The sequence below is a fragment of the Lampris incognitus genome, chromosome 5, assembly GCF_029633865.1.
Source record: "Lampris incognitus isolate fLamInc1 chromosome 5, fLamInc1.hap2, whole genome shotgun sequence".
Lineage (NCBI taxonomy): Eukaryota > Metazoa > Chordata > Actinopteri > Lampriformes > Lampridae > Lampris > Lampris incognitus.
In genome coordinates this window covers 33,602,288-33,617,546 of record NC_079215.1, presented here as the reverse complement: position 1 = coordinate 33,617,546, position 15,259 = coordinate 33,602,288, and the positions used below count along the sequence as shown (strand labels likewise).

At 45.6% G+C, this 15,259-nt stretch overlaps 1 protein-coding gene across 1 annotated transcript in view; it reads right to left on the bottom strand.

Moving 5' to 3' along the window:
• The window catches only part of cnga1a (cyclic nucleotide gated channel subunit alpha 1a), a 29,993-nt gene extending 15,997 nt beyond the window's left edge, over positions 1-13,996 (bottom strand). The window contains exons 1-3 of the mRNA XM_056280490.1: positions 13,825-13,996; positions 1,548-1,632; positions 1,023-1,077 (exon numbers count right to left, since the gene is read on the bottom strand). Of these exons, the coding sequence (XP_056136465.1) occupies positions 1,023-1,077; positions 1,548-1,632; positions 13,825-13,996 (312 nt within the window). The remainder of the gene's footprint in view (positions 1-1,022; positions 1,078-1,547; positions 1,633-13,824) is intronic.
• Positions 13,997-15,259: the final 1,263 nt, after the last annotated feature.

The window sequence follows — 15,259 nt, the reverse complement described above, 5'->3', positions numbered from 1 at the left end:
CTGAAAGACTGAAACCTGTGGTGTTGAAGAGCTTGCATGATGACATGGGGCATAGGTGCTGATAAGGTGATCCATCTCATTCGTGAAAGGTTTTATTGGCCTTACATGCAGCAAGACATCAAGCAGTACATGACAAAGAGATGTGTTTGCATCAAACAAAAACATCCTAATGTCCCGCAGAAAGCTCTGATGGGATCCATCACAACCAGTGCACCATTTGAGTTGGTTTCTATTGATTATTTACATCTGGAGCCAAGCAAGGGAGGATATGATTATATTGTCGACCACTTCACACGCTTTGCTCAGGCTTACCCAATGATGAACAAATCAGGGAAGACAGCAGCTGAAAAGATATTTCAGGATTTTATCCCTCGTTTTGGGTACCCAGAGAAGCTTCATCACAATCAAGGATGTGAGTTTGAGAATAGCCTGTTCCAAAGACTACAGCAACTGGTAGGAATTACTCATTCATGAACTTCTCCTTATCATCCACAATGCAACCCAGTGAAAGACTAAATCGCACACTTCTTCAAATGCTGCACACCCTACAAAAGGAGAAGAAGAGTGAATGGAAAGATCATCTGCCTCATATCGTGCATGCTTACAACTGCATCAGGCATGAAGCAAATGAATACCCTCCATTCTTCCTCTTGTACGGCAGAGCTCCACGGTTACCGATCAGCTTACTCATTAGCTCCAGGAGAGAGACTGAGGCAAGCAACCATCAAACCTTCACACAGCAGTGGGCAGATAGGATGCGAGCAGCTTACCAAATCGCTGCAGACACCAGCCAGAAGTCCTCAACTATAGGCAAGAAAGAGTATGATAGAGGCGAGAGAGGTCTGTTACTCTTTCAACCAGGTGACAGGGTACTGGTGAAAAATCTGTCAGAGAGAGGAGGTCCAGGCAAACTGCATGCATATTGAGAGAAAGCAATACATCACATGGTAGAAAGATTGGGAGAGGGACCTGTCTATAAAGTACAGCCAGAGGGAGTTAACAAGTCCCTGCGTGTGCTTCACAGGAACCTGCTGCTGCCAGTAAATGACCTTCCTCTTGAAGAAGAACTTCCGCTCCCTGTGGAAGAAAGCACAAAACACAAAAGACAGAAACAACCTGAAAAAGACATCAACAGACCAGTAACAGATAGCGCTGATGAGGAAGAGGAGTATACATACCATCATGACCTCCGGATCAGAATCCCATGCTATAGACTTGTAAGGCCTCAGCAACAAGGACCTATCATGCCACAGCAGAATCCTGAAAATTGGCTAAGCTTCATGCAGCAGCCAGAGAATTCTGTCCTCCTGTCAGACAAGAAGCTCAGAGAACTCAGGACAGGGAGGAGGCTCAGGGTGATCCAAAGATAGTCGAGAAAGGGCCTGATCAAGTGGAAAAGATGGATGATGGAAACACAGGGGAAAGATAAGATGTGAGAAGATCCTGATGGAGAAGGAGACCAACAGAAAGACTCATATATGACACTCTGGGTCAGCCATCATACTGGCATTGGAGTGCAGATGTGAACACCCTCTTGACCAACCAACCCATCACAGAGACTCAAAGCTTTGTCCCTTTCTCCTACCCTATCCAGTCCCAGCCATACTGCCACAATTGTTATGTTCTCGTACACTAAGAGATGGACACATAAAGATAGCAAATGTCAGGAGACATTCTTTTAAGTGGGGGAGAGTGTAGAAGGTTGAAAACAGCTAACCTCAGAAACGAGTAGATAGACAAACAGACACCCCATAGTTCACTACACTACTATTTCACCTCCAGGCTGTTAGATAGCTGTTGTGTTCTTATGGACAAAGTACCCGGAGATGACTTTATGTAAAGGAGCTTTTATTCATATCTCTCGGCTGTACATGTCCACCTGACTGTCAAGGCATTGGAGAGCGCAGTTCTGGGTTTTGGCGCTTTTGCACCTAATATTTATATCCTTTCTGGGCGGGGTTACATCCGGTCAACAACATGTAAACAATAAGTAGTTCCGTATCCACAGTGAATGATAGAACATTTATCAATACACCACATTCCTCCCCAGAAACTTTAAACCTCATATTTTCATCTGAACAAAAAAAAAAACCCGTTTTCCACCCAAAGCAATGACATTCTTTTTCCTATTACAGTCAACACTCAATGAACAGTTGTTTACAATCAATGTTTCTCCTAAGCAGATTATAAAGTTAACCTATCAGGTGCTCGTCTGTTTCGCTGTGGTCTGGTGCGTGGTGCTTCCATAGCGGCAGGTGCTTCATCTCTTTCCAGTTCACCACTGGGTACCACCTCTGTTTCTGGAGCCCTGACAAACTCATGTTCTGCAATGTCAAATTCTGGGTCTCCTGTGTTGTCTGTGGTCTTATCTGTGATCAACTGGTCAATGTGTTTCTTGAGGGTTTGCCCCTCTACCTTGACTAAGTAAGTCACTGGCCCTAGAGCTCGCTCTATCACCCCTTGTTTCCATTTCTTCCCATCCTCTCCCCGAAAATCCCTAACCACCTTCTGATTGGGCTGGAGGGTTCTAGGACTGCCTGTAACCTTTGTGTGTTTCTCTTGCATCTGTGCTGAGAATTTTGGCTTTATCAGTGACAACCTGGTTCGAACCTGTCTTTTCAGAAAGCTCAGCTGGGGTTTTCCCTGTGGTTGTTGATGGAGTGTTCCTATAACTAAACAAAAAACTATCAATGCACTGTTGCACTGGATACCCATATTCCTTCTGCTTCTCTAAAGACTGTTTAAAAGTCTGGACCAACCTTTCTGCCTGTCCTTTGGAAGCTGGATTGTAAGGAGCGGACTTGATGTGTTTGACACCATTTTGTTCTAAGAAGGTTTCAAACTCCCTTGACACTAGCTGTGGGCCATTATCTGAAACGACCACTTGGGGGAGCCCCCACGCTGCAAAGAGGCCCCTCATTGCATCTACTAGGGCTATAGCTGTAGTCCTGGTCATAAGCTTGACCTCTGGCCAGCGCGAGTATGCATCACTGACCAAAAGAAACTGCTGTTTCCCTTTTTCTGCAAAATCGATGTGGATTCGTTCCCATGGCTGCTCTGGCCATTTCCATGGGTGTACGGGCGTTTTGGTGGGCAGGTGTCTGTTTGCTTGGCATAAAATACAATTGTTTACCATATTTTCTATTTCCTGATCTAAGCGCGGCCACCAAAAATGGCTTCTGGCTACTGCTTTTGTCTTCACAATGCCCAAATGCTCTGCATGCAACTCTTTCAAGAGTGTAGGTCTCAGTGTCATGGGTATGATTACCCGTAAACCCCATAACACACAGTCGGCTTCCACTGTGAGCTCGTCACGTCTGTTTCAGTATGGCTTTAATTCTTCATCTGCTACATGTTTAGGCCATCCTGTCTGTATAAAATGCCTAACTTTTGTGAGCACCCTGTCTTTATCTGTTTGGATTTTAATATCTTTGGCTGAGACTGGCATTGCTTCTAACCAAGACACTCTGTACTCTGGGTTACTCGTTGGTGCTTCTCCCTGTACTGGGAGCCTGGACAGACCATCTGCATTTGCATGCTGTAAGGAGGGTTTGTAGACTATGTCATACTGATAGGCAGAGAGGAGTAATGCCCATCTCTGCAGGCGGGCAGCGGCTAACACTGGCACCCCTGTTGTTGGCCCTATATTTTTTACTAAAGGCTTATTTTCCGTCACTAATATGAATGTCCTTCCATATAAGTAGTCCCTAAATTTTTGTATCCCAAAAATGATGCCTATTGCTTCTTTCTCAATTTGAGAGTAGTTGATCTCAGTCTTGCTAAGCGTGCGTGAGGCATATGCGATTGGACGTTCACTACCACCTGCCATTCTATGTGCTATCACTGCTCCTAACCCATAGGCACTTGCATCACACGCTAGTAATAGTGGTAGCTGGGGGTCAAAGTGAGTCAGCACTGTGTCTGATGTTAACTGGCTCTTGGCCTTCTCAAAGGCTTCCTGGCACTTAGTAGACCATACCCATGGCTTGTCTTTCTGTAACAACTCAGTCATAGGCTTTATGATAGTGGATACGTTGTCCATAAACTTCCCATAATGTCAGTAGGGCTAAGAATGCTCTCAGTTCTGTGAAATTCTTTGGGGTGGGAGCATTTGCTATGGCTGTTACCTTCTCTTCTATGGGGTGTAACCCTTCCTTGTCTATTTTGTGCCCTAAATATGTAACACTTGGCTGGCAGAAGGCACACTTGTCTTTGTTCACCCTTACACCTCTGTCTTGTAATCGCTCCAGCACTCGTTCTACATTTTCCCTGTGTTCGGCTTTTGTTGTCCCTGTGATGAGTATATCATCTAAATAGCACACCACCCTTGGCAGCCCCTGTAATACCTGATCCATGATGCGGTGGAATATTGCTGGGGAGCTTGCTACTCCATATGGCAACCTGTTTAGACGATAGAGCCCCTTAGGCGTGTTTATAGTTAGGTACTGCTTGGATTCATCATCCAGCTCTACTTGCTGATATGCTTGTGTGAGGTCTAACTTGGTGAAATACCTGCCACCTGCTAGTTTAGCAAACAGGTCTTGTGTCTTTGGCAGAGGATATTTGTCTACCTCTAGCCATGAGTTTATTGTCACTTTATAATCCCCGCATATTCTGACTTCTCCATTTGTTTTGGGGATACATACTATGGGAGTAGCCCATTCACTATATTCTACCGGGGTCCATACTCCTTTTTCTTGCAGTCTGTCTAGCTGCTGTTCTACTGCTGTAGTCAGTGCATAAGGCACTGATCTTGCTTTGCAAAACTTGGGCGTGGCGTCGCTAACCACCTGTAACCTTGCTTTTACTTCTGAAATGACCCCCTTGTCTCTCTCAAACACCTGGAAGTATTTCTGATACATCTCAGTCAGTGGATCTACTACCACCGGTACATGGTTCACTCTAGACCAGTCTAACTTTAAGAACTGGATCCAGTTTCTACCCATCAGTGTTGGCCCATGTCCCTTACACACTAACAACGATAGCTGTTCTGTTTGCTCCCCACACTGTACTTTCACTTGGAATTTACCCAAGAATGGAATCGGCTCTGAAGAATAAGTTTTTAAACTTACATCACATGGCATTAGTTGACACTTGCTAAACCTCTGTCTGTACAGTTTCTCATTTATGATACTCATGGCTGCACCTGTATCTACCTCCATTTTGATCTTTACACCATTACATCTCACCATGACCATAAATGGTCTGACATATTCATTATCATTTTTAGGCCTACCGGTAACGGAAAACAACCCCAAGTCTTTTTTAGTCCCTGTTACCTCGATGATGATCAGCTTGTGGGTTTTGTTGGAGGCCCTGTAGTCCTCATAATCAGTCTCTTCCTCCGATGCACTTTGCTGCTCGTGGGGAGACTCCTCCCTGGTGATGTAGCGAGTCTGCCTCTCTGCAGGAGTGGCCCTCCTGCTCGTCCTAGGTCCCCGTCTGGAGCTGCCGCCGTGGTTGGCCGTCTCCGACTCCAATGATGCAGTGGACCTGCACGCCCTCTCCAGATGGCCCTTCCGGTTGCAGGCTCTGCACTGGAACTCTTTGTACCTGCATGTCGCTGCTTGATGTCCCTCTCCGAGGTACCGGTAGCACGCCGTGTCCCTGGCGCCCTTTTTCATGTCGTGTGCCGCGTTTCCGCGCGCACTGGCGCTCCCTTTGTAGCTGCTGGCTCTCACAATGTCTGTTCTCAGCGGAGCTTGCTGGAACGCTCTAAGACTCGTGGATGTGCACTCAAAATTGTTCACCGTGTCCATCACTTTAGCCCAGTTTAGCTCTTGTCCATAAGCAGCACTCAACAGCTTAGTTCTCAGCTCTTTACTACCGATACCATATACTAGCTGATCTCTCAGTTGTTCTTCTAGCGTCGCGCCAAATGCGCAAGAGGCTGCTAACCCTTTTAGCGCGGAAACATACTCAGCTAGAGACTCACCACTTTGTTGTTTGCGTGCACGGAAGCTGTAACGTGCGCTCAGGACATTCTTCTTTGGCACATAAAAGTCCCTCAATGCTTTAAAAAATATCAGCTAATGGCGTTTCCGATGGCTTCTTTGGCGCTACCAAGTCAGTCAGTAAAGTGAAAATCTTTGCACCCACCACGGATAGGAACACAGCCCGTTGCTTCCCCTCCTCAGTCCCGTTGGCTTCGATAAACAGTGCAAAACGATCCTCGTACGTGCTGAAGCTTTCGTTAGCCTCGTTGAAGCACAAACCCGACTCACTGCTAAACACAGCCATTTTGTGACTGACGTTGCTAGTTGCTCCTTTGCTTGCTAGCTAGCGCGTTGCTCTGGTTAGCTCTCTCTCTTCTCTCACACCTTTTTCTCCGTCTCAGAAGAAAAAGTTTTCGTGGAAAAAAAACGAATCCCCCTCGTCGCCAGTGTTGTGTTCTTATGGACAAAGTACCCGGGGATGACTTTATGTAAAGAAGCTTTTATTCATATCTCTCGGCTGTACATGTCCACCTGACTGTCAAGGCATTGGAGAGCGCAGTTCTGGGTTTTGACGCTTTTGCACCTAATATTTATCTCCTTTCTGGGCGGGGTTACATCCGGTCAGCAACATGTAAACAATAAGTAGTTCCGTATCCACAGTGAATGATAGAACATTTATCAATACACCACAATAGCGCATTGCACTTGGGTGTTATAGAATACTATTTCCAGCATACACGGGAAGATAAATCTATCCATCCATTTTCCGAACCGCTTATCCTGCTCTCAGGGTCGCGGGGATGCTGGAGCCAATTCAAGCAGTCATTGGGCGGCAGGCGTGGAGACACCCTGGATAGGCTGCCAGACTATCACACAGGGCCGACATTCACACACACACACACACACACACACACACACACACACACACACACACACACACACACACACACACACTCATACCTAGGGACAATTTAATATGGCCGATTCACCTGACCTACATGTCTTTGGACTGTGGGAGGAAACCGGAGCCCCCAGAGGAAACCCACACAGACATGGGGAGAACATGCAAACTCCACACAGGATGACCCGGGACGAACCTCAAGGTTGGACTACCCCGAGGCTCGAACCCAAGCCCTTCTTACTGTGAGGCGACCGCACTAACCACTGCACCACCGTGCCACCAAAATAAATCCTCCTGCCGTTAAATTAACGCCATCTCAACGTGTATGTCTTCTATTCTTTAACACAACACAGCGCATGCAGCATTGAGAACTTGCTGCCCCTGCCTACCGGCATGTTCATATAATTGCACAACAAATTAATAAATGCATAATTCACCCCCTGCCCACCCACCAATATAAACATAATAAACATACACACTCACACATACCCAAAGAGAGAGAGTGAGCGAGGGAGAGAGAGAGAGACAGCGAGACAGACAGATTGAGGCACAAGCTAGCCATAGGCCTGAGAGAGGTAGGTCGTATGCTTGCTTTAAAAGATGACACAGTTGTGGTACATCTTTATATCATCAGGCATTTTGTTCCAGACATTGGGTCTATAATAACTGAATGTACCTTCACTTTGGTTGTCGTGTATTATCTGAGAAATGTAGGATTGCCTAGAAAGTTTCATTTCTTTGTTGTCGCTCTAAAGTACATTTTTAAAGATTTTGAGGTGAACCAGCAGCTTGGTCTTCTGCCACGTATGTTCAGCCTTCCTGCAGGCTCTCTTTAGTATTTTTATTCTTACCCCATTTTCCAAAGAGCTTATGGTTTTGCAGATACCTTTATGGTTTTTATGGTAGCAATACTGTCAATAATTTGACCAAGAACACAGTTGAAGTTATCCACCATGGCATCGCATAAAACCAGGGTGGAGGGTGCCATGTCAGCATACTGATTTATAAACATATTGATAAACATGTCGAATTTTCATCAATAAAACGCTTTTTTTATGTTTCTGACTGCATTGTCATGCTTAGGGAGCCAGGTCATACTAAAAACATACAGAAGTGGTCAGAGAAAACAAAATGTAGGATGGGTGTGACTGTAATATCCAGACCCTGAGACAACCAGGTCAAGTCCTGTAACATGTTATGAGAATTCAAATGACTAACAAAGCAGTAAACTGTTTTGTATCTGCATTATTGGGGTTATAAGTATGGATATTGAATTCCCCTGAGATGACAGTGCAGTCAAATTCAATTGAAAATTTGGATTGTAGCTCACTAAATTCCTTTAATTCCGTGCTTAAGCTTAGGAGAGTGATAGAGTGTAGAGTAGAGAATAAAGATTTAGAAAAGATAGCAACATATTCAAAGGATAAGGACGTGCCAAAAGAAACATTATTAAAGGGGGCGGGTCCAGGTAACGTAGCGGTCTATTCCATTGCCTACCAACACAGGGATCGGCGGTTTGAATCCCTGTGTTACCTCAGATTGTGTCCTGGTCGCTGCACTAGCGCCTCCTCTGGTCGGGCAGGGTGTCTGGTCGGGGGGGACTGGGGGAATAGCGCGATCCTCCCACGCACTACGTCCCCCTGGCAAAACTCCTCACTGTCAGGTGAAAAGAAGCAGCTGATGACTCCACATGTATCGGAGGAGGCATGTGGTAGTCTGCAGCCCTCCCCGGATCGGCAGAGGGGGTGGAGCAGCGACCGGGACGGCTCGGAAGTGCGGAGTAATTGGCCGGATACAATTGGGGAGAAATGGCGGGGGGGGGGTCAACAAAAAACAAAACAAAAAACATTATTTAAGCTTAAATGATCAGCATAGAGGGCAGCACTGCCCCCCTTCCTATTGTATCTTGTGCAATGTACAAAATTGAAATTTTCAGGTTCTGTTTTTATCAACTCTTTGTTGCCAGTCTCATCCAGCCTGGTTTCAGTGAGCATGATACAATCAAGTTTCTTGTTACATATAATGTAATTAGCAATGAACGTTTTGTTAGATAAGGATCTGACATTTAGCAGTGCCACTTGTTAGGTGCAGCTAACAGCAGTGGCAGCTCGATATTACACAGCAGGTTTAGCATAAACAAAATTCCCCAAGTGAGCACCACGATGGCGGACTGATGACAGGTTACAGCAGTTATGTCTATTGTTGATTATTACTGGAATAGTGTATGCATGCGTGGGATTTTCATGATGGGGCAGGTGATGAAAAGAATACTTAGAATGTGGACTCACTGACCATCAGATGGTGAACGCTTTGCAAGAATGCAGAGCAAATTAATGTTCACAGAAAAAAGGCAAGATCAGCAAAGACATACCAGAAAAGACATCGAGATATGAATGCATTGCATATGTTTGTATGTCTGTTAGGAAATGACTGACACCAAAATTAACATTTTACCAACTATAATACTCTTTTAAAACTATTTAAACTTAAGAGAGACATGGTTGAACTTGAATAGCAAAATTGAAAAAGTGGAAAGATTACCTGAAAAACAAAACGGAAAACATATATTGCTAATCTAACAAATGTAACAAGGCCTATAAAACGTGAAATGTAAAACAGAACTGAAAATAACTATTGAAACAGTCCCAAACAACGACCGGAACTTAAAAACTACTAGAACTACCGTGGGCTGTCAAAATGACCGCCCACGGTTTTTAAACTCTATATTCTGTCAAAATAAATACCCAATTGAGATATTAATGCATTGCAAATGTTAGTATGTCTGTTAAGAAATGACTGACACTGAAATTAACATTTAAAAAACGTTAATACTATTTTTCAAACAATTTTAAATCACCGCTGTCCAATCCCCTTAAATACTGCAATGCCTCGGTGGTAGTCATGGTGCATCTAAAATGGTGTCTGTACCCAGACATGTTGGCAATAATCAAACATCAAGTTTAGACTATGACTCTGCGCTGGAGAATGCTAGTGTGTTTCAAGGACAGAGCAATGAACTTCATGAAGGAAATAATGCGACCAACACACGTCATAAATCGTGACATGACACGCATGGTCACGTGCAAATTAAGTACAGTCATTTTGACCAGTCATGGTCGTTTTAGGTAGAGCTTATCATAACTTTTTTTGTGCAATTGATCTAAAACTAATTTTAATGCAAATATATGCAATTTTATGAGCATCCAGGGAGTGGCAGGTCTGTATCTTTTTATTTTCACAAAGTTATTGAACTTTGAAACTCCCAAACAGTCAAAATGACCGGCTTAGTCGTTAACCTACAATTAGATGCCTTTAAGTTGAGTACTTCATGACCTATCCTGCATGGTGGGTCAGTTTCTGTCTCAATTAATTTACCAAGCGCTGTTTTGCCGACGAGATTATTGGTTATTGCAAACTGTTCTTTTCTCTCACAAGTCTTTTCTCTCTCTCTCTCTGAATGATGTCTTTATCCTTTTCTCTCTCCTCAGTGAATAATGGTTTTTGGGTTTTTTCCCCCTGTCTCTTCTCCTGTGTGTGTGAATGGTGTGATGTGAGTCTCCCCTGTGTGCATGTGTAGTCTGTCCTCCTGTCAGGTCTCCATGGTGATGCTGGTTGCATGGCTCAGGTCCTAAGCTGTTCCGGTGGCATCTGGATACTGCATGACATCCCTCCTCATCATATTCTTCATAGATCTTATAATTCCATTATTATTCTATTATCCTCTTTCAATGTTGGATTCTGTAAATTGTGTAAACACGGCATCCATTGCACATTGTCCGTCTTGGGAGAGATCCCTCCTCTGTTGCTCTCCGTGAGGATTCTTCCGATTTTTTCTCCTTTATTTATTTACTTTTTTTTTTAGGGAGTTGTTCCTTAACCAATGGGAGGGTCTAAAGGCAGGACGTTGTATTGCTGTAAAGCCCCCTGCGGCAATTTTGTAATTTGTGATTCTGGGCTATACATATAAAATTGACTTGACTTCACTATTACACATTCTGGAGAATTCCTGCACTATCAGAGGTTGCCATGCCCCTTAATGTGTGCAAAAAAACATATTGGTGTGTTCTCTAATTATTATTTAAGAGTTTGAGGGTATCAAAATACTTAAATGTCTGGTCAATATTAGCAAGTGGGCATTTTGGCTCCTCTAATCTAAACAACCTCCAGTTTTTGGTTGTGCAAATTTCTCATCATGACAAAGAAAGTGAAAAAGAAACCATAAAATAAAGCTTACCTTCCCCTGCTGACATTTGTCTCAAAATGAAAAAAACAGATGGAATATGGTAGACACTACTACTGTTACGGGTCTTGGATGAAGACCAGAGACCAGTGTAGCAGAACCTAAAGGCAGACGGACAGAGTACAGAGAAACCCGAAGGCAATTTTAATGCAGGAAAACAAAAAATAAACAAACTGCCACAAAATAATGACAGGGGAATCTAAGATGGGGGTGTTGAGACGATGTGCGTGCACCTGGCTGCCAAAGTCCAAATCCGTTGAGCGAGGGGTTTTCCAAGGCAGTCCAAGTCTGTGATCCAGGAAGTCAAGTCCGAATAGAGGGGTCCAGGGACGCAGAGGGAGATTGCTGAAGGGGGTCTGGGGAAAACGTGATGGTCGCTGGGGACGAGCAGCAAGGGAGACGCGGGGAGCCGTGCAAGTCTTGGAAGGAGGGTAACAAAAACAGCGAGACGAAAAACAGGAACACAGGAGAAACAAAACAACTGCGTGGAAATAGGCACAAGGAAAGGGTTAACAGGAATAGGCTTGTCAGCGCTTTACCACAGGGCTCAGTACGTCGCAGCACAGAGAGGCGTTCTGGGAGACTTCTTGTAGAGGGCTGCCTGGTTGCCGTAGGTGTGCCTGATGGATGATGGCAACCACCTGGTGCAGCGCAGCGCTCGTCTCCTCAGAGCGCGAACCGAGCGCTTCGATGTTCCCGGCGCATCCGAGCTGGTGAAGTGGCTTGAACGTGCCGGGGAGGCAGCTCGGGGCGGTGAAACCACAACTACTGCTGAATGAAAGCAATTATCAAGCTACTTTGAAAAGGGCTCCATCTAATCCACCTACACTTACACTTGTTTGTTTTTTGTTTTTTTAAATTTCCCCCCTTTTTCTCCCCAATTGTATCTGGTCAATTACCCCGCTCCTTTTGAGCCTTCCCGGTCACTGAGCCACCCCTTCTCTGTCGATCCAGGAGGCGCCTCGACCGATCAGAGGAGGCACTAGTGCAGCGACCAGGACAAATACCCACATCCGACTTCCCATCCGCAGACACGGCCAATTGTGTCTGTATGGACGCCCGACCAAGCCGGAGGTAACACGGGGATTCGACCCATGTTGGTAGGCAACGGAATGGACCGCTACGATACCCGGACGCCTGAAATCACGGGTTTGGCTCCATTTCCTTTTCAGTCCGCTCGTTCTCTGTTATGTTTCTGCCGTTGCTCCCGGTGCAAAAGTCACTGACGATGTAAGTTGTAATATTACCGTTATAAGATTCATGTAGCACAAAAACTTGATTCTGTATTTCATGACATTGCGTTTTTTTAGTCAATGTTAAGTGTATTCATTGTACCGCTGTAATGTCAGAAAGGACTCGTTTTCAGTAATTAGCCTGGTCCGAATTAGCCGTGTTAAGTGCTAAGCTAGTTGGCTAGCCTAGTTTGTTCGCCCTGTATTACTGTGAACACGCAATTAACGTGGTTTCAGTGTGTTATTATGACAGTAGTGGTTACTGCTACATTGGATGTTTAATATTACCCCAGAGAGGATGCAGATTTCATTGTACGATCATTAAATGCTTTGTTAATGCAGGCTATCAGTAACAACTCAGACATTCATGCATTTATTTCCTTGTTTTTATTTCAGAATCTATAGAGATGTCGTTTGTACTGCTTGAACTATAACCACTCTGCAAGTAAACGACTTAAATCAAACTGATGACTGTGCTCTCTGACCAGAGCCCTGTAGTAGTCAATCATCCAACTAACTAGTTTCAGGGGTCCAATACCCAACAAAAGGTCCTTCGAGCCAGTTTTAATTGTCTACAGCAGAAGATGTCAGCAGAAGATAAGTCTGCATCTCTGCCTCATCCTGATGTTCAAGAGCACCATGTGAGGTGTCCACGCACCCCCAGATATCTTGAAGACTACATTCTTGCCTACAATCCTCAGCGACCGGCCCTTTCCTCCCACCCTACCAAAGAGTGCGCCAGAGGAGCAGAGAAGAGCAGCGGTCACAGTAGACATTAGCCAACTGGATGCAGCCTCCCATCTGGACAGACGTGTAACCTTGCAAAAACCCCAGCTCATGTGACCTGCTGAGCACTACTTCACTTAGAAAACTCACTGAATCCATCTCCAGAAGTGAGAGGGAGAAGAATGCTGAAGTAGCACAGCTCACCAAAACACTCAATCAGTATGAAAACCAACAGCATCGCCATCAGGAGCTGTTAGAACACGTCACATCATTCCTAATGGAAGAGAAGACAGGTGAGGCTCATCGCAGGGGGAAAGGTGCTACACCCCCCTCCCCCCAGCATGATCACCCTCGGTCCCTCGGTGCTTGTCCCTCTATGTCTCTTGTCTCCCCATGCCATTCTCCTCTTTCACCAGTGAGGCAGACACACAACATGGAGGCCCAGGCTGGCAGACATACAACTTCGTGCGCGTCTTTGGTACCAGAGAGTGAGGCAAAAGTGAGAGACTACACCCCTGTACCAGGAAACAAAAGGGCATACTCTGCATTCACACCAATACACCCAGCCTCTTCAAAGTGTCCAAGCTCCCCTTTCTCTACCATCTTGTCTGGCATGGTGATGTCGACACTGGGCTGGCAACACCCCCTCCCCCCAAACCGGACCCTCTGCAACCTCAAGCCACAGGGCTACCTCACCTCTATGATGATTCTGGACAAGGCCTCCAGCCTCACATACAACAGTAGGTAGCCACTACAGCCTCTGCCTATAAGCCCATGGCTGTGTCTTACAGCTATCCTGCTGCACTGCACTATCCTCTACCACAAGTGACGCCTCAGGCCTTATCAAGCTATGGCCCACCTTATTATGCTGCTGTGCTTCCATCAATGGCGCCACCTCATCGTCCATCATCTGCTCCAATAGTGGGTGACTCGCCTCCAACTGTTCAACCTCAGTGGCCATTAAGCCAGACTATGACCCCATTCAGCTTTGGCCTGCCACTTCGCTCAGCATATGGTGTGCCGAAACCCAAAATCCCAGACTTCTCCACAGATAGTGAAAAGGAGTTTGCTAACTTGAAGCTGGCCTTAGACAATCTGCTTGCGCCTCACCTGGAGCTGACTGAGAAGTACAAATATCATGTGCTACTTGAACACCTCAAGCTGCTTGAGGCTCAAATGATCAGTCAGTCCTGCCGCCATGACCCATACCTATACTCAGCAGCCATACAAGCGTTGCAGCTCCAGTATGAACAGCCACACCAACTGGCACAAAGTGAAATAGCAGCCATTTTAACTGCACCTGATGTGAAAGCTATTGATGCCTGTACCTTCCAGAACTTTGCCCTATGGGTCCACCTCTTATGCTAATCTCTTTAGGGGAACCCCGGGGTATTGAGCTCAACTGATGTTCCCATGTTGACCGCTTACTCAGTAAGCTACCCAAGTATCTGCACCCCAGACCAAGGCAATGGAAAAAATAACTGGAGTTGGTCCCCGGGTACTGCACGGTGGCTGCCCACTGCTCCTATCTACACAGCTAGGATGGGTTAAATGCAGAGAGTAATTTTCATTTGTATGTATGTACAAGATGACTAATAAAGAATATTCTATTCTATTCTATTCAAGTTAAAGCCCGGCAGCAGCGCCTGTCCAGCAAATTGGTGCAGCGCTACCAACTGGAGAAACTTCTAGGAATGGGAGGGAGAAGACTGCCTAAGGGCAAAGATCAAAGTGTAGCTGTATATCATGGAGCAGATCCCACACAATTGAACGTCTCCAGTAATCCCACACCCTCTAAGAATAAGAAAGCATTCAAAGTACATTGCCTCTTCTGCGACAGCAAAGAGCACTACATCAGTCGCTGCCGCAATATTAAAAAGCAGCCAGCGCAGACCTGGAGAAGTGGATAGCAGAAGGAAGGCACTGCTAGAAGTGTACACATGCCCATGCACCTGAGTCATGCAACCTCAAGAAACCCTGCGGTGACTGCGGTGGCATTCATCGCCAGGTCCTCCACAATGTAGCCCAATATCGCTTCATCAATCCACATTCAAGGGCCTCAGGACTCCGAGTCTATCTGACATCCACCACTGCAGCAAACAAAGTGCTCCTGAAGGTGGTCCCGGTCCTGCTGCACAACAGTTCTAAGTCAATGGAGACTCACCGTCTTGGATGATGGAGCACAACAGACTGTGATTTACCAATCACTGCCCAGCAGCTCCAG